General features: G+C 39.6%; 1 gene segment (V, D, J or C); it reads right to left on the reverse strand.

Annotated features, from left to right (window-relative positions):
- Positions 1-11705: 11705 nt before the first annotated feature.
- Positions 11706-12384, reverse strand: LOC105738167. The segment is given in 2 exon segments: positions 11706-12112; positions 12300-12384. Coding segments are annotated over 2 exon segments (456 nt in total).
- Positions 12385-20046: the final 7662 nt, after the last annotated feature.

The following is a 20046-nucleotide window of genomic DNA, read 5'->3' on the forward strand; positions in this document are numbered from 1 at the left end:
CGTCATGGAGCTGTTGGGTGTATATTCCTGCTGTGCACCATCAATGCCACTTTCCTCTTTTACGCTTAAGCAATGAATGGGGACATCATCCTGACCCAGATTCCAGCCTCTCTGTTGGCATCTGTAGGAGGGAGAGTGTTCATCTCCTGGCAAGCCACTGCTTATGTATATGGAAAAGTATTTTAGATTCTAATAAGACTGGACAAAGATTTAAACTCTGATTTTTTACATATCTAACTTGGCCCTGATTGTCTCAGCCTCGTTCAGCAACAGAGGGAGTGGAACAAATTGCATCAGCATCAGTAGACTGGAGCCTGAGGACTCCAGGGAGCATTGGCATGCAAGACTAGGGGTGGCCAAATCACAGCAGTCTAGCCTGTGCACCATCCTCCTGTGGCCTTTCATGAGCCTGATTTTTTAGAGAAACTTGCTTACATCCAGCTTGCCAGGATCAAATTCTAGAGAGATGCAGATTTAAATGTAAGTTCACATCTTTTTTTTTTTTTTTCCTGCATGGATGTGCTGGACTGATGGAGGAAGGAGTTATGGAGCCAGGAATATGAGGGTATCTTGAAGATTAAAAGCAAGAAATCTGATTTTCTCCCCTGGAGCCTCCAGAAGAAATACAGCCCTAGTGACTCCTTAATTTTAGCTCAGTAAGACTTCTCAATCCAGAATTATAGATAATAAATTTGATAGGATTTATTGTAGATAATAAATCATACTGAATGCGGTATAATTGTGGTAATTAGTTGCCCTAGCAATAGGAAACTGTTACAGGCATAAGGCATGTCTTTTATCTTTCTAAAAGTGTGATTGTCCTTCTTCTCCTGAACATTTCCATTGTGTTATCATTTGGTGTCGATTTTGACCAGAGGCGGAGAACATTTTATTGCGAGGAGAGCTAGCACCAGAATTCTTAGGTGGAAAATCTCTTGGGAGAATCCCTTTATTAGGTCTCATATGATCTGCATGTCTGAGATCCTAGGGGTCAGCTCTCACAGCACAATGTGGGGGAACATGTGTGGTTGTTTCTTTTTATATTAGTAGGGCTCGTTAGATTTTCAGGACAGGATCTGAGAGGAAAGGAACTAAAAACAAAGACCATATGATCATCTCAATAGATGCAGAAAAGGCTTTCAATAAAATTCATCATCCCTTGATTTTAAAAGCCTGGAACAAACTAGACATTGAAGGAAGATACCTCACAATTATAAGACCTATATATGACAAACCCACAGCCAACATCATACTGAATGGTGAAAAGCTGGAAGAATTTCCTCTAAGAACCAGAACAAGACAAGGATGCTTATTAATCTCACCACTCCTATTCAACACAGGACTAGAAGTCCTAGCCAGAGGAGGAGAGGAAGTCAATCTATCTCTCTTTGCATCTGATATAATTTATACCCAGAAAACCCTGTCTTCACTGCCCAAATGTTCCTGGATCTAATAAACCACTTCAGCAAAGTTTCAAGACAGAAAATCAATGTAAAAAATCAGTAGCATTTCTCTATACCAATAATGTCTATGCTGAGAGCCAAATCAATAATGCAATCCCATTCACAATAGCCACAGAAAATAAAATACTTAGGAATACAGTTAACCAGGGTGCTGAAAGATATCTACAACTAGAATTATAATAAACTGCTGAAAGAAATTAGAGATGATAAAAACAAATGGAAAAATATTTCATGCTCATGGATGGAAAGAATCAATATTGTTAAAATGATCATATAGCCCAAAGCAATTTATAGATTCAATGCTATTTATATCAAACTATCAACAAAATTTTTCACAGAAGAAGAAAAACTATTCTAAAATTCATATGGAACCACAAAAGAGCCTGAATAGACAAAGCCATCCTAAGCAAAATGAACAAAACCAGAAGCATTGCACTACCCGACTTCAAACTATATACTACAAGCCTACAGTAACCAAAATTACATGGTTCTGGTAGAAAAATAGCCACAAAAATCAATGTAACAGGTTAGAGAACCCAGACTTAAAGCTGTACATTATAACCATCTGATCTTGACAATGTTGACAAAAGGTAGCAATAGAGAAAAGGCTCCCTATTTGATAAATGGTGCTAGCATAACTGGCCAGCCATATACAGAAGATTGAAACTGGACCCCTTCCTTTCACCATATACAAAAATCAACTCAATATGGATTAAAGACTTAAATGTAAAACCTAAAACTTCAAAAACACTAGAAGAAAATCTAAGAAATACCATTCTAGACAAAGGCCATAGTAAAAATTTCATGACAAGAACTCCAAAAGCAACTGCAACAAAAACAAATGGGACCTAATTAAAGAGCTTCTGCACAAGTTAAAGAAACTATAAACAGAGTCAACAGACAGCCTACAGAATGAGAGAAAATATTTGTAATCTATGCATCCGACAAAGTCCTAATAACCAGAATCTGTAATGAAAGTAAACAACAAAAACAACCCCATTAAAAAGTGGCCAAATGATATGAACAGACTCTTTTTGAAAATATACACAGTCAACAAGCATATGAAAAATGCTCAACACCACTAATCATTAGAAAAATGCAAATTAAAACCACAATTAGGTACCATCTCACACCAGTCAGAATGGCTTCTATTAAAAAGTCAAAAAATAACAAATGTTGATGAGGTTGCAGAGAAAAGAGAATGCTCAGACACTGCTGCTGGCAGTGTAAATTAGTTCAGCCACTGTGCAAAGCACTTTGGAGATTCCTCAAAGAACTTTAAACAGAACTACCATTTGATTCAGCAATCCTATTACAGAGTGTATACCCAAAGGAATATAAATTGTTCTACCATAAAGACACACGCACACATATGTTCACTGCAGCATTACTCACACTAGCAAAGACATGGAATTAACTAAATGCCCATCAGTGGTAGACAGAAGAAAGAAAATGTGGTATATGTACATCACAGAATACCATCCACAACTGCAACAAATACAAGACAAAGTGCAGGTTATTGGACCGTAGCTGGCCTCTACTATATTCCCTTTATGCTCTCATTCCTGGAGTCTGCCCACAGTTTTAAAATTCTCACCCTTTGGTAAAGAAAAAAAAATCTCACATTATTCTGTGTTATTCTAGTGGCATATATGATAAATTCTATAATCTGCTTATACCAGTTTAAGTTTTTGTTTTTAAAATCCAACTTTTGGAATTTCAAATATTATCCTTTATTATTAGCAAGAAGTAATTAAAATGAATGAAAGAGTTTTAACATCAGGATCTTCCATCTTCCATGAATTCACAAAAGTCTATTTAGAGGTGCAAATTCAAGCTTTTTAATGATTGTCCTCGGCCAGCTCTCCCTGAGGATAGCTTGTGTAGAATGCTCTTTTCACTATTTGTATGTGGTGCAGAGGGAAGGGAACTAGTGAAAAGGAGAAGAAGGAAATAGGGAAAGTTGAAAAATACCAGTTTCTAAATGCTACCAAATACTATCCTCTTAAAAATATACACAAAAGAGCTGAACTTCAAGGGATATTCAACATGTGTTGACACAAATCTGTGTTACTTGTCTGACTACTAAGCTATTTTAAGTCTTATTGTCGAATGTAGGCAAGGCAGGGAGGATTAGGGTGAGATTCCCCTCCGTTCTCCCTCAGTTCTGTCTGCTTACTCTGAAGGCACTTGAATTATCTCTATTTTCCTTTGGCTTACGCCATACCAAGGCTGTGGGAGCTGACAGGACCATGAATGGGTTTTACCTGATGTACTGCTGAGGCCCCCATGGGACGGGTCATTCAGATGCAACCTGTTACCCTGAGCTCACCAACATCTTCATCTCTTTTTCTTTTTTTTGAGACGGTGTCTCGCTCTGTCACCCAGGCTGGAGTGCAGTGGCATGATCTTGGCTCACTGCAACCTCCACCTCCTGGGTTCAGGCTATTCTCCTGCCTCAGCCTCCTGAGTAACTAGGATTATAGGCACACACCACCACGTCTAGCTAATTTTTGTATTTTTAGTAGAGATGGGGTTTCACCATGTTGGTCAGGCTGGTCTCAAACTTTTGACCTCATGATCTGTCCGTCTCGGCCCAACATCTTCATCTTATACGGACAGAGATTCTGTTGTGCCGCTCCCCAAATGAACAACATATTTGAGCAGCTGGGCCACTCCAAGCAGGGAGGTTTGTATTCAGGGTTGTACCACTGTGGGAGGTACTTGCGTACCTTGCAGGCAGTAATAAACCCCAACGTCCTCAGCCTTTACCCTGCTGATTTTCAATATGAAATCTGTCCCTGAACCACTGGGGCTGAACCTGCCTGAGACACCAGACTTCCTGTTAGAAACTTCATAAATCAGGCACCTTAGAGGTTGGCCTGGCTTCTGCAGAAACTAATTCAAGTAAGTGTTTCCATTTCTATGAAAGGGGCTCTGACCAGACCTGCAGGAAATGGAGGATGGCTCTCCAAGGAAGAGTGGAGTCTGAAGTCTCAGGATGTGAACTTGGAGGGATTTTTTTCCACGAGAATCCAGCAAATGAGAGGATAACCTTACAGCATCCATAAGGTAGAAGCCTATCAGACATAAGGACAACCTGAGACTAAGGGTAGCCAGGGAGAGAAGCTCTGAGCTGGAAAGGGTGAAACACATGGACCCAAAGAAGGTGACTGCAAGACAGGAAGTTCAGAATCAGGGAAGTTGAATTTGAGTCTGACTAGAAGATTCTCTTGTGAGATTTAAACTTTTCCTATGTTTTATGTTTCCCATTTTGCAAATATTTTCCATTGTTAAGAGAGTATGTTTGTACAGAAATTCAGTTTATGACGAACTTCAGAATTCCACCAGAGAGATCGAGGGAACAATGGGTTGTTGCTTTTCGGGCCTACAAATCAGCCTCTCTTTGAGATCTGACACTGTCTATTTTGCAGTGGAATCTGCGATGAGGCCGTGAATTGGGCAGTGAAGTCAGGTCAGGGCTGACTGTGCTCTGGGTGCCATGGATGACAGGGACATTCCTTCAGAGCCAGTGATGCTGGGAGGCTGAGGAGAGAGACTCAGTATGAAGCCATCTGTAAGCTTCCTTGGCAATGCTATCTGGACCCTGGTCATCTAATGAGCCACTCCAAGCAGGGAGTTTTGCCTTCAAAGTTGTATACATGGATGCCCGTGGATGGCCAAACATGGGCTCAGGTTGAGCAGGGACCAAGATTTAGGAAGGAGCAATATGAGGCTCACCTGATTCTCTGAGGTTTCAGCACAATCTTAAGGGTTTATACAGGGAGAGAAAGGGGTCACAAGGTGTAATTTTTCATTTGATACTGAATATATCTCTTCAGACCATTTTTCTACCCTGTATGTAACTACTGGTATAAATTTAACTAAAGCCACTGCTACTAATGATCATTTCAGTCATTGATAATGAGAGGTGAGGCCAGCTGGACTGCCTGGGTGGAGTGGGGACTTCTTATGAGCTCTGTAAAATGCACCAATCAGGCTCTGTAAAATGCACCAATCAGCGCTCTGTAAAATGCACCAATCAGCGCTCTGTAAAATGCACCAATCAGCAGGATTCTAAAAGTAGCCAATCGTGGAGAGGATTGAAAAAAGGGCACTCTGATAGGACAGAAACAGATGGGCGGGGACAGTAAGGGAATAAAAGCTAGCCACCCCAGCAGGCAGCGGCAACTTGCTAGGGTCCTCTTCCGTGATGTGGAAGCTTTGTCCTTTAGCTCTTCACGGTAATGCTTCCTACCACTCTGTGCCATGTTTAAGAGCTGTAACACTCTCTGGGAAGGTCCATGGCTTCATTCTTGAAGTCAGCGAGACTCACCAGCAGGAACCAACTCCGGACACAATAGCCTGTGGGCACAGATCCCGAGAAGCTTGAAATCTGGACCACCATTCAATGTATGAGGAGACATACACATAAAGGTCACATTTTTTCCATCCACAGGAGGTGGCTGTGGATGTGAGTTTTGAGTCTGACTAGAAGACGGTCTTGTGAGATTTAAGCTACGGAGTTTTCCTATTGAAAAGAAGGAACACCTTTTTTTTACCCTTTTTGCAACAAATATGTATTGAGCCCCAACAGTCATGCACTGTGCTAAATGAAAAATTTAAAGATGGCACAAAAGAAAAAAAAAAGGAAGAGAAAGGAGGAGGGGGGGGGCTTCAAAATCTTGTATAATTCATTGCAAATGCTATGAACACTTCCAGGTATGTTTATTCATAAAGAGAGTGGATGCAACTGGCAGAAGCTGCAGTTTTGCGGTGGAGGGAAACTGTGTGCAGAGGCAAACTTCTGCCATGGCCACAGCAATCCCTTGTTCTAAGCTTAGGAAGAAAAATCTAAAAAAATGAAAGTCACAGAAATAGCAAGTAGAATGCTGGTTACCAGGGACTGCATTGTCAAAGGGTACAAAATGTCAGTCTGATAGGGGGACTAAGTTTTGGTGATCTGTTGCATAGCATGGCGACATTATTATATAGATGTAATTCTGGCATGCTTGATTGCCTGTTACATGGCAAGTCAACATACACTAAGACACTGGGGGCTGCTGCAGAGAAAGAGATTTAATCCCAAGGCAATTAAATGAGAAGACAGGAGGAAACTTCATATCTACCTCCCCAAGCACTTTGGGGTTTAAGATTTTAAGTGGTTTTGGATGGAGAGAGATTGGTTGAAGAGTGAAGGATGAAGTCACGGGACTGGGAGGTGAAGAAACTGCATTCTTATGTTGACTCGGTTCTTTGGGAGGGGGGTGGTCTTTAGACAAGTTGGTATCAGCTATGCTACTGGAATTCAGGATCAGGAAAATATCTCAAAGATTAGGTTTTACACTCCTAATGGTGAAGGTGTTATGTTTGGGAACATCGGGGACGTTAATGGTCTGTATTTATTGCAACTTGACTTTTCGTTAGTGAGAAGCTAAGGGAAGTGGCTCAGAATGTAGCCTGATTAATGCTTAACTATACTTCAGTCTGGAACATGGCATACTGTTCTTGTTAACCTTATGACAGTGGTTTTGTAGTTAATAATACTATATTCTGTATTTCAAAATAACAAAATATATTAAATGTTCTCACAACAAAATATATTAAATGTTCTCACTACAAAAAAAATGATAAATATTGGAGGTGATGACTATGGTAATTAACCAGATTTGATTATTCGACAATGTATACAGGTATGCATCTCATTGTACCCCGTATGTATATACATTACTATTTGTCAATTAAAATCAAAATAAAACTTTAAAAAATTCATGTAGCCATTGCCTGGAATAAAGAAAGAAAAATATGTGTGCAGATGCATAACCATACCCCTGTAAAAATTGAAGCTACTAAGTCCAGTAAAATATTGAATCACAGATATTTTTGTCATTAGCTTTAGTGGAAATAGTCAAAATACTGGATTAGTCCTTTCTTCCCATATCCACCCCCAGGTTATTTTTTTTAATTCATTTGTAATACATTTAGTTTCATTTACTCTTGTTTGTAACCGATTTGGATCCTCTCATCTTTCTTGATTTCAATTATTTTCAAATATTTGTAATATAAATAGAGTCTCCAAAGACATAAATTCCCAAAAACAAAAAGGTAAGCTCAGAGACGTGTCCCCTTCCACCCCTTCTGTACCACTGTCATCTCATCCCTTCACCCTGTTACCAGCCCCTTCCTCTTATCACTCCCTCCTAGCCTCACTCTGTCTATCCTCTCAAATTTGTTGTTTTCGTTTATGGTTCTGTTTGTTTTTAAATCTCCACTGCTTTCTTACTTGGAAGGTAACACAGTATAGATATTTGTTTGCACTTTGCTTTTTTTCATTTAGCGATATATCTGAGAAATAACTTCCTGTCAATTCATAGATACTTTCTTCCTTTTGACAGCTGATACATACTCCATTGCATGAATGTTCCATAGCTATTTCAACAAAATATTTATCTATGAATATTCTGGGTGGTGTCAACATTTTACAAATCATTACAATTAATGTTCCAGTGAATAACCTTGTGTGTATGTATTTTTGTAGTGTTGAAGGTGTATCTTCAGAGATTCCTAGGAATGGGATTATGGGTCAAAGATACACATTAAGATAGTTTTGTAGATGTTGTCATATTCTCCTTCTTAAAAAGGTAGTATTAGTTTCCATCCTCACAGCTGTTAATGAGAAATCCTGTTTCCATAACCTTGCCTAAAAATACGGTTAATATTTTTTGGATTTTTCTTGAACCAGATAATACTACCTCAAAGTAGTTTCAGTTTGCATTTCCCTCATTATTGAGATTACACACTTTACTTGTGTATAAATGCTATATATATATATCTTTTATAATGCATTGTCTGTTCTCTTTTCTTCTTTTTTCTATTGGATTTTTGATCCATTATCTTAACTTTTAATAGAGTTGTTTCATATTAGAACAGTAACAGTTTATTTGTTTAATATATTAAGAATAGTTTCTCCTTGTTTTTAGTTGTCTTTTGATTTTATTTTTGTGTATGCAATTTCATTTATTTACTTACAATCTTTTATCTAAAAATTCAATCATATTTGGCACAACATATTTTGTTTACAGTGTTGGTTTATTTTATCCTAACTTGTTTTTTAGTTCTGTATTATTTTATTATAATTGAGTACCCCAGAGAACTACAACCTGCATCCTTGGCTTATTGTGTTTTACATAATTTAGCATCTTACAAACTTCCAGACATGGATCTTAAGCCTCATGATCTGCCTGCCTTGGCCTCCCAAAGTGCTGGGATTACAGGCGTGAGCCACTGCGCCCTGCCAAAGGGACATATTTTTTAATGTCCTTCTGTTTTCTCTAAGAGGTTTCTAATTATTTTTCCCTTTCTCAGGCATGTTTTACATTGGTCTTTAATAGGCTGAGTTTTCATAAATATTTTCTATTCTATTTGGTCTTTTTACGTATTATTTTAAGTGATAAAACACCCAGAGGGCACAAAGGGCACACGTCTTCAAATTGTAACTGAATAAGTTTTTGTGTATTCATTGGCCAGATGGAACTACAGAATATTTACCTTCTGCTGATGCTTCCTCCATGCACCTTCCTCTTCAGTAACTGCTTCCCCATCTCAACCAAGGTAATTGTCATTCTGACATTGAACACAGTAATTTGGGTTTTTACATCTTTAATGTATATAAATTGAATTGTGTGGTTTTTTTTCTAGCTTTATTCTTATTGTTTACTACTTTTGAGTCCTTCATTATAGCCTGTGGGCTCAAAATCCTGCCTGCTGTAATTTTCTGTGATTCTGAAAGATTTCCTCTTGAATTTCTTAGACGGCAGAGCTGCTATTAATGAATTTATTCTGTTTATCAAGGAATATTTTTAGTTCTGAAGAATATTTTCATCAGAAACAAAATTGCTGGTTGTCCTCTTTAGTTTCCTTTGAGTATTTAAATATGTCATTCCAATGTCTTCCAGCCTCCCTCACTCCTGATGAAAACTTAACCAATGGCATTATTATCGTTTCTCCATATGTAGAGTCAGCTTTCAGTCCTGACACACTCACGAATTTCTCTTTGTCTTTCAACATTTTTAAGTATGATGTATGTTGTTATTAATCTCATATTATATCCTGAAAGGTTTCACTGAGTTTCTTTCATCTATAGATTAAATTATCTTTGTGGTTCATTATTTTTGAAAAGCTGTTGTCATTACTATTCCAAGTATTTTTTGATCACTTTCTCTCTCTCTCTGCTTTTTTTGTGACTCCCTTCACACACTTGTTGGTATCTTTCCACCTGAGCTGTGATTCTGTCAAGTCTTGCACATTTTTTCCTAAACTCCTTTCTTTATTTAGATTCAATAATTTCTGTACATCTATTTTTAAGTTCACTGAATCTTTTGCCATCTTAAACTGATGTTGGAGTTATCTAATATATTTTTCAGTTGAGTTATTGTAGTTTTTGTTTCTAGAATTCTCACTTGATTCTTTTCCATAGTTTCTATTTTTTAAGAGTTTCCATTTGCTGAGTCATTGTCTTTATATTTTTCTCTTTATGTCTTTAAAAGTATATGATCATAGTTTTAAGAATAATTATTTAAACATCTATATAATAACTGCTTTGTAGTCTTTGCTAAAGCTGGTTTTAGGACAAGTCAGAATCAGCTTTCATTGACTGTGTTTTTTTGCTGCAGTTGTTTTGTTTTGTTCCCTCAATATTGATCATACTTTTCTGTTTCTTTGCAGGATTTTTTTAATGGAAAACTGTACATTTTAGATAATATATTCTTGTACCTCTATCAGGAATATATTCTATTTTTCTTAAAATTTGCGAGTTTCTTTATAGTTACTTCCTGAACTTACAGTAAGTCCCTAATTCATGGTGGTTGGACTTAAGATGTTTTGACTTTACAATAGTGTGAAAATTATTTGTATTCAGTAGAAACAGTGCTTCCAGTACTGGTACAACTACTCTGTTTTTCACTTTCATATAATATTCAATAAACTACATTACAATAAATTATAATAAATTATTGGTGGTGATAAATGAAAGTGATCAGTGAAATCCCTTTTGGAAGGAAGCCTTGGACAAAGGTAAGACAGCTGTTCCTATCACTCTTCCTACTTGGTCATTCACTAACTTTCTTAGTTTTGTTATTTATTAAAACAGAGTACCTCTCTGCAAATGACTCAGCTGTTACCGAGTCAACTAGTTGGATAAATAAATATAATTTTCTACCATTTAAAATATTGTAGAAAACAAATGGATAGCTGTACCATGCACTGAACTGCATTTACTGGGGAGACTGAGAATTATTGATGCCGTGTTAAGAATCACACTGTGAGAAACTAATTCTGGAAATCTGAGATTCTGGTGGCACAATTGAAGACGGTTTGGCTACGTCTGCATAGTAATTATTTCCAAAAATAGGCACATTCGCAAATTTTTAAACTTCTGATCTCACCATCACCACCATACTGTCACCCACACTATATTCCAGGCATTCAGGCACTGTAAGTTCTCATTTTGGTGTTTCTTCAGGTTCACTGTGGCTATTCTACATCGTTGACATTCCCATATAATATTTAGATTAGCTTCTTAATTTAAATTTGAGTATACTTTAGGATTTTGATTTTTCTTGTATGTAATCAATATTTTAATCTTTGAGGAACTGACGTTTTTATAATACTGAGACATTCAGTCTTTGAACATAATATGAATTTCTATTTACTTAGGTTTTCTTTTATTTTTCAAAATAATATCCTGGAGACATCAGTGTATTTAGTCTATTTTTTCTAAATAATTGATACTTTGATGTTTTTGTAAATGGTGCGTTTGTTTTATAATGTTAATTTTTAGCATTTTTTTCTGTTATGCAAAAATAAAATTGATTTTTGAATCTATGAATTAATAAATTGATCTTGAATCTAATGATTTTCTCTTTCTCATATCAATTTTAATAGTTTCTCTGTAGACAAATTTGAATTTTATCTGCACACAATCCTTCATCAGTGAATTATGACAGCTTTAATTCTTCTTTTCCAATTTTGATTATTTGTTGCTATTGTTGTTGCCTTATGGCTCTGGTTGGGACCTTTATTGACATCCACTGATGTAAATCTGATCCAATGGCCATTACTGTGAAACTGTGCTTAAACCTGGCTGTCCATCTTGGTCTGAGGAAAAACGCAGGAATCAGAGTCTCAATACATGAAGGGATTACTTTTTCAAGATCCTCAAAATGCCCAAGCAGAGAAGAGATGCTAAAATTGAGTTGTCATTGCAGCAGCTATCTCTAAAGGAAGAAGCTGGTATAATCTAGTAAACAATGAAGGTCTTGCAGAGGTTTTTGTTTCATGTTGAAGCACTGTGGGAGGTGAGCTACCATACTTCTGACAGTAATACACTGCAAAATCTTCAGGCTCCAGGCTGCTGATGGTGAGAGTGAAGTCCGTCCCAGACCCACTGCCACTGAACCTGTCTGGGATGCCAGTGGCCCTGTTGGTTGCACCATAGATAAGGAGCCTGGGAGCCTGGCCAGGTTTCTGCTGGTACCAGGCTAAGTTACTGCCAACACTCTGACTGGCCCTGCAGGAGAGGGTGGCTTTTTCCCCTGGAGACAAAGATAGGGTGGCTGGAGACTGCGTCAACACAATTTCTCCGGTGGTATCTGAGATTGGAAATAAAACAGAAAAGTCACCCATGTAATCTAGATAAAACCCACTGTCTTCCCAGAAGAGCCAGAATTATTGCTCTATATTGAGCTTTAATTATTGTGTTGACTGAGCAGAGCTGCCGGGTAACAGGACTTGAGAGCGTTTTCACTGACATGCAAAACTATCCCGTGTTCCCCTCACCTGGGAGCCAGAGTAGCAGGAGGAAGAGAAGCTGCGCTGGGGTTTCCATGGTTCCCTCTGTGTCCTAACTAAGCAGCTCTTCTCCAGAGCTCTGACCCAGGCATTGATATGGGCTCTGGAAGGTAGGGCAGCTGGGAGGGACATGCAAAGCAGCTGGGGCAGGTGCTAGGCTTCCAGCTGCAGAGACCATCTGCTTCCCCTCTCTGCACTCAGCAGCCCATGCCCAGGGGACCAGGCCAGAAAAGGCCATTGGCTCACCCTGAGGGTAGAACTTCTCCCCTGTGGCCACAGAATTTAACCCCTGTGTCCTCTTGTGTCACCATCACCTAGATTCAGCCACAGAATGTTGGTACAAGTCTGTTAGAAAGAAAATAGAAGGCTGTGGCTTCATTTTTCTCTTTATACTCCAACTGTGCCCAGTCAGCTCCCTAAGTGCATGATGGATCAGGTTGAAAAGAAGAGTCTATTACAACTTTATCTTCCGGATATACTTGTATTTACTTGTTAGCGATCTTTCTTGAGGGTCCAGAAGCTGTCTCATTCTTTGCAGGAATTAAAAGAGTAACATTCAATTAACCTCAGCACTGTGGGTGTGAGGACCTTCACAACTGCACAGATAAGTGAGACCTGGGCTCCAAACACTCAGGGTAGCGATACCATTTCCCTAAAGACAGAAGATGGTTTTGCCCATGCAGGCAAAGAACTGTTCCTTGGTTGATCCTCTAATCTATCCACCACGCTATTCTGAACAACACATTCATCAACCTAGACTCAGAGCCTCTTCAAATTAACAATTTTTTAAAATTCCTCTCTTCATAGTACTGATTCAAATTCACAAAAATTCTGCTGTTTTCCTAAAGCTGTTAAAAATCATTTACTTTCCCATGTCAGGTGGAAGCAAGTTCAGAGGTAATCATCATCCGTTCAGGAATTAGAGCTTCATCCTTAGCTAGATTTATTTTCCTTCCAATAGTCCAGAAGTTATCATGGCAGGCCCTGAAGTACTCTCTGGGCTGGCGAGGAAGCTCCATTGCTCATGGATTGCTTAAAATTGATCAAGTTGCATAACCTCCCTTTACCTCAGTTTCCTTATCTGTGAAATGGTGACACTAATAGGATGTACCTTACAGGGCTATGCACAGCTTAAATAATACAAAGCAGTTACAACATTATGTAGGACAGTATGTATGCTGCTGTTAATTTTGTTGTTGGGATTGTTAAAATATTTAGCATTATAACCATCATCCTTAGCAGAGATGCATGGAAAATATTCTTGAAGTTAATCAAATGTGTTTCAACCACGGCCTTGGTTCTACAGCCTCTCTTCCATTCATCTGGTTGCAACTCTCAAAATTCTAATTATTTGGTCTTGAAACAATAACTTATTCAGGCCTTCAATCATCTCCACCAAGCTCTGTTCAATGCATTTCTTCTCACCACATATTACCAAAACTTTATCCTATGAAAGGTTAACATGTCCTATTGTTGTCCTTCTTTCTTATGTAATGCTTATTCTGCTTTGTTATCTTTTTGTCTAATTCTTGTCCCATGACTCACAATAAGGAAAAACTGCCATCATTCCTTGGGAGGCTGTTTCAGAATAATTTCTTCAGCCTTGTCACCTTGAAATTTGGCAAATTATGTCAGAAATAAGCATATTCAATAGGGCAGTTTCTTATAAAATAGAGGATTTTATCTATTTGTGTTCCAAGAAATAATTAGAGTGTCTTGAACCTGCTAATTTTTGAGTTAAAATTTAAATTTTAAATTTAAAAGACTCTAGTTTTAATGACAAAAGCTAAAATAAGAATAAAAGAGGGAAATACATTACAATAGAAAACACAGGCTCTGTCATATGGACTAATGGTACATATTATTTCATAGATTTCTAGATATATGTTAGAAACCTGCTGCGTATATGTGCGAAATAATGATCCCAAGATTGAAGTGTGAATGGCTTAAGGAAGGCCTGCATTGCACAAAGCCCTGCCTACTTTTCCTATTATGAACAAAAGGCTATGATACTATTCCCATGACTCTCAAAATGCCTAGCCGCTTGAGATAAAGGCAGAGAAGGTCTACTGAAATGAAAACTTTGGAAACAGTAGAGGCTTGTCCTGTGATGTTGTGGATGTTGTTATGGTTGTTGTTGTTGTGATTGTTACAGTTTTTGTGGAGTACAGCGGGAGTAAAAGCAGCTGGAAGATTTATAAGCTCTGCTCTTCTTCATACCCACAACTCCCTCTAGATATGAACAGATGATGGCCAAGGAATCTCTGACACCTCTAGGGAAGTCTCAAGAGGTCTGTCCCAAATCTTTCCTGACAAATGTTGTTTGAGTCACAGACTAGGTGGGACTGAGATATGGAATCAAGGACTAGAGCAAGGGACGAAGGGAACCGAGTTATGATTGTAGGCGCAGGGAGCAGAGGTTTCACCCGTTTCATGAGGTGCCTCTCTTCTATCATCATAAGGAGAGAGGCATCATACCGGGCTCACTCCTGGAAGAATCGCCAGATTATTTTGGAGAGAAGGAACTATGCATTCCTTGTCAAATGTGTTTTTAAAATTTACAGCTACCTGTCCTTTTTAAATATTATTTATCTTCTTTACATACACCGAGTGGTGGAGAGCACATCCGCAGTTGGACCTCAAGACTTGTACTCACTACTTATGTAAGTTGTGCCAGTAAAGAACAGAAAATTCTGTATTCATTGGAAGAGGATGGTTGACTAAATAAGTATTTAAGACTCTGCCAAACTGTTTTCCAAAGTGGTTGTACCATTTTACATTTCCACTAAGAATGTATGCGAGTTCCAACATTTTGACTACTTTTAAAAAAATTACTTAATTCACCGAAAGCAGTGACCAGAACAGCTAATGATCATAAAAACTATGTTTTTCTTAGCATTTTCTTGCTATTTCTCTGTCATTGTTGTGTTTCAGGAGTTTGAGGACAGAATCAATACTGTCCAAGCCACTTTTCAAACACTGTAACTGAGATGTAATATTTAGGATGGTAATAGGAGATGTAAATGGAGTTTTAATAGTAGTAATAATCATTCTCGATATTTATTATTATCCTACTTCATAAGGCAATGTACTTGGAGCAAAATACCATTTGACTTAGGACTCAGAAAAAAAGAATTCTAATTTCAGCTTTAAAAGTAAATACTAGAAAACAATTGTTTGTTAAAACATGGTATGAAAAATGGCATCCCAAAGTGATTGATTATTTATTTACATTTTCCCAGACAGTTAGAAAATAGTACAATTTCTTATGAGGTAACAATAATGTAGATGTTAAAAATTTTTAAATATGGTAAAATACAGAAAACATAAAATTGGCCATCTTAGCCATTACTGAATGTACAGGTCAGTGGCATTAAGTATATTTGCATTGTTGTTCTACCATCAGTAACATGAATTTCTGGAAGTCTTTTTATCCTATATAGCTGGTATAGTTTACCCTTAGTAGGATGAAAGAACCACTTCAGTCAGTGACAGGGTGAGGTCTGGGATGCAGATACAGTGTTTTGTCAAATTATCTGTGGTGGCTTGGAAGAGCCTTAAAAAGGCATGAAGCTTCTGGGTCTCTGCTGCCTGATCCTTGCAGAAAAAGCAGATTGACAGATCAGTGTCCCACCTCCCATCCATCCCAGGATCTCAGGCATCCTCTACTCATCCACAGGGGTTGGGCTGAGTTAGTGGAGGGACTCAATCTGTCTGTCCCTGTTCTGAGACTACTACCTCTTTGGGCACCCATTGCCCTTGTGGCTTGACCCAGTCCTTTCAGCCTCGGTTATCCAGTTCTAGAAGGGAGGTCATGTACTGTAGACACTTGACATGTCTGATAACGTCATCCACCCTAATGGAGGAATCAGATGACCCCCGTACTAGAAGAGGGACCCTAACACCCTGATATTTCTTGATCCTGTGGAACCAATAAAAGGCACCCAGGGGAATCACTCCATCCACATTAGAGTTAGGAGGCCTGTCTGGGTTATTATGGTGGCCTAAATGGCAACACCCCCAAGAACATCACTATAAAAGGAAAAAAATGATTGGAAACACTGAGTTTGGGATTTCACAGTGGCAGCTCAATCAGGCAACTGGCCTTGTCCAACTTCTTCCTCACTCAGCTCAGTGTTTTTCAACCTGCACCTCCATGCCATGTTTCCCTTGCTCTGCAGTGCAGTGTTTAATGTCTAATTGCTGTACTCAGATGGGGTACCACTCTATTAGCAGGTTGTCCTGATGTACACTCTTCAGTTGCTGTGTGAGTCAGCTGTTCTAACATTAAATAGATCCATTGGCCTTTGGATGACAAGGTGTATGGAAAGTCCATCATGTCCCATGAGAGTGTGTCCATTGACATGTCACTTGGGCAGTAAAGAACTTTCCTTGGTCAGAGTGAAGTCTCAGTGGGCATCCAAAAACATGACATAAGTTCATCTCAAGGGTGGCCATGGTAGTCCCAGCATCCAGTTGAGTGACATATTTGTCTCTTACAGGTGGCAAGCTGTTGCCATAGTCCCTTTCTCCACAGAGGGGATGCTTTAATAGTCCAGTCACTCAGTTGCTATTTTCCTGACCAGATAGCTAGACTGTTGGCAATGGCCCATGAGTTGGTAAAAATGTAGCAAGAGATGGCAGAAAGGCCTTCATGGCCATACCATTGCATGTAGTTTGGACCATTGGATGGAATGACCATTATCAGTCTCAGTAAAGAAAATGGTCATCCACTGGCTAGATGGTAGCCACCCCCAGTCTGCATGTTTTGCAGAGCCCTAAGTGAACCATGCCATAGCATGTCTCTGAATCTTGGACTTCAGGTAGCCAAAAGCAGAGCCAAACCATCCCCCATGGGTCATTTAGTCTCTTCTAGCAAGCTCGCCATTTGTTCATGGAGCCTTCGGATCCCACGGGTTGCTGGCTGGGCCTGATTCTGAAGATACCATTTCCATTTGATAATGCAGCCCTATTGAGCCTGTCCAGTTCTACTGGTTGGATTTTAAGCACCCAGGTGAAAAGGAGCAGTTCACCCAGCAGTGCCACGCATGGTGCTCAGCCCCAAGATGTCCGGTCCCTATGTTTCCAATGGCAAGCAATAGCAGCTGCTTCAGCTGGTTTATGTGTTCAGTATCTGAGAGGCTGGCTCACTCAGTGACAATTTTCTGTTGCCACATACTCCAGTCAGCATACATAGAGATTGTGGACACCTGAACTTCCATCAGGCTAACAGGCTCTAAAGGTCTAAAAGAAGTGTTTGGACCATGTCTTGTTGAACTTTTTCCAAGGCTGCTGTTGCAAAGGGCTCTGTTCAAGGTTGGTGGCTTTGTTTGTGATTTTGATTTTGACTAAGGGGACTAAAAGCCCACCCCAGAGAGGTTTATGCTGTTTCCAATACCCAAAGAAGCCTACCAGCTGTTGTCCTTTTTATTAATGGTTGCTGCTAGTACCAGAAATGTTTAACTATATCTGCAATCCTTCCTTGGTTTCCTGTCCAAGTGGCCTTAGCATTCAATGTGAAATAGTCCGTTGTTAGTCTCTGTTCCCCTAAAGTCTTTTTGCCCCGCCAAACTGAGTTGCTCCGTGGTGACAGGGGACTATGTAACACTTTAATCTGTTTGTAGCAAGTCTTGAAAAAAACAGGTAATGTCTTATTCTTCACTTAGTAGGCAGTACTGTTTTTCTCAAATAACCCACGGAGTCATGCATAGCTTAGTGGTAGGCTTCAGTGGATATTCCCTTTTGTTAAGGCTTGAATTCTTAGCTGTGAGGGAACATACCTTTTATGCAGCAGTGATGTTCTGTGGCGCAAAATCAATGCCTGTACTGCACTCTGAGGTGTGAACTACAGTCACCAGCCCCAACATGGCCCGCAGGGCACCATCCACAAGCAGAGAAGCACCATGGCCACCGCATTTGTCCCTGAACCTCTCAATGTCATTGGTTAAATTTTCCCCAGTGTAGACCTATGGGCTCTGGCACCCAAAAACCCAGAAAAGTATTTCCTTATTTTCTCCTTTTATTTTTACATGGTCTAGAGCCACTGGTTTCTGGTGAGCACCCAAAGGCATTGGCTGTATCCCTAACTGTGCCATTTAGATCAAGAAATTTGGATCTGCAAATATTGCTTTATCAAACAAATACACCAAACAATCTTCATAAGACTTCCCTGAACTTTTTCTGTGTCTCTTATTTAGAGAGTGAGTCAACCTTTGTGTGAAAGCCCAAATAGCATATGTTGGTTCCCTCTCAGGGATCTTAGGGTCCATTTGAGTACTAATTTCCCTGGCTCTCTGGCTCCAGGAATGGGCAATCATATAAGTGTCTACCAACCAGAGGATTTTGTGCCTCATTCTCGTTTCTACACTTCTTTCTCCCTGCCTTAATTCAGGCAGCCAGTTCATCTAAGCTTATGGAGACAGTGATCTATAACCCACTGATCCTCCGTCACTCCCCATAAAGCACCCAGATGCATGTCCAGGCCTTGCACCTTCCAGTCTAATGGCCCTCTCCTGGGCCAAGTAATGGGAGGTATCATTCTTCCCACTTCACCAATAAGCCATGGTTCTGTCACACTAGAATCTTCTCAATGGGGCAATTTTGTTAAGCAGGTTAACTGTGCAGTGATTACCAACTTATTTGAGTCCAGGGGGATAAAACACCCTCACACAACTAGTTATGTGAAGCAATTTACTATTTAAAGATAGGCAGCAAGGGATAGCAAAAGCCAAGAATTTATTGTAGGTCTGTTCCCCCAAGGCTCAGGAAAGCTGCCTGGGGCTGATGGGGTCTAGACTGTGCTTCACATATACTGCAGCTGAGGCACTCTGGATTGGACCCACCCTGGCTTTTATATCTTGGAGTCACATATCACGCTGAGCTAAAGTGTTGAAGGAAATCCTGTTTGAAGAGGGTGTGGCAGGCCAATACTCCCTGTCAATCGCACAGACAGGTCTGCACGACAGTCACACAGACAAGCCTGCATAGCACTCCAGTCACACCAACAAATTTCCACAGCGCTGCCTTAACACTGAGCAAATAATTAAACCTAGGGAAATTGGTTCCCAGGCATCAAAGCTAGAAGTAAAACATAGGTCAGTGGGAGGCTTGAATAGCCTTCTCCCTAACCTGGAGCAAGTCAAAATAATGGAGACAGCCTTACATTCCTAGTGCCAGGGCCTGTCTTGGGTCAATAAAATGAGATGAGTCAAGGTAACAGAGGCAGCTGTTTGAATAGATTCACGGAAAGTCTAAGGCAGCTCTCTGGTCCAAGCTGTAAATGAGATAAGATAGAAATAGTCTCTCCGGTACCACAGTCCTCACTAATTAGAATTTAGGAGACAGGCCCTGAAGGTACTGGGGCCCTCACAGCTTAATCGGACTTAGCATTTCTTTGGCCTCTGACCTAGTTGAAACAAAATTAGTTGCCTATAGACAGGTGAATGTTATACTGCACATAGGCACATAATGCCAACCTATATAAGCACTAAGAAAATTGTAACACTTTCAGCCTGGCCAACATGCTGAAACCCCGCCTCTACCAAAACTACAAAAATTCGCCAGGTGTGGTGGGGGGTGCCTGTAGTTCCAGCTACTCAGGAGACTGAGGTAGGAGACTCGCTGGAACCTGGGAGGCAGAGGTTGCAGTGAGCTGAGATCATGCCACTGCACTCCAGCCTGGGCAACAGAGTGAGACTCCATGAAACAAAGAAGGAAAGAAAGAAAAAAGAAAGAA

Source organism: Nomascus leucogenys, unplaced genomic scaffold (genome assembly GCF_006542625.1).
Source record: "Nomascus leucogenys isolate Asia unplaced genomic scaffold, Asia_NLE_v1 Super-Scaffold_526, whole genome shotgun sequence".
Taxonomy (NCBI): Eukaryota; Metazoa; Chordata; class Mammalia; order Primates; family Hylobatidae; genus Nomascus; species Nomascus leucogenys.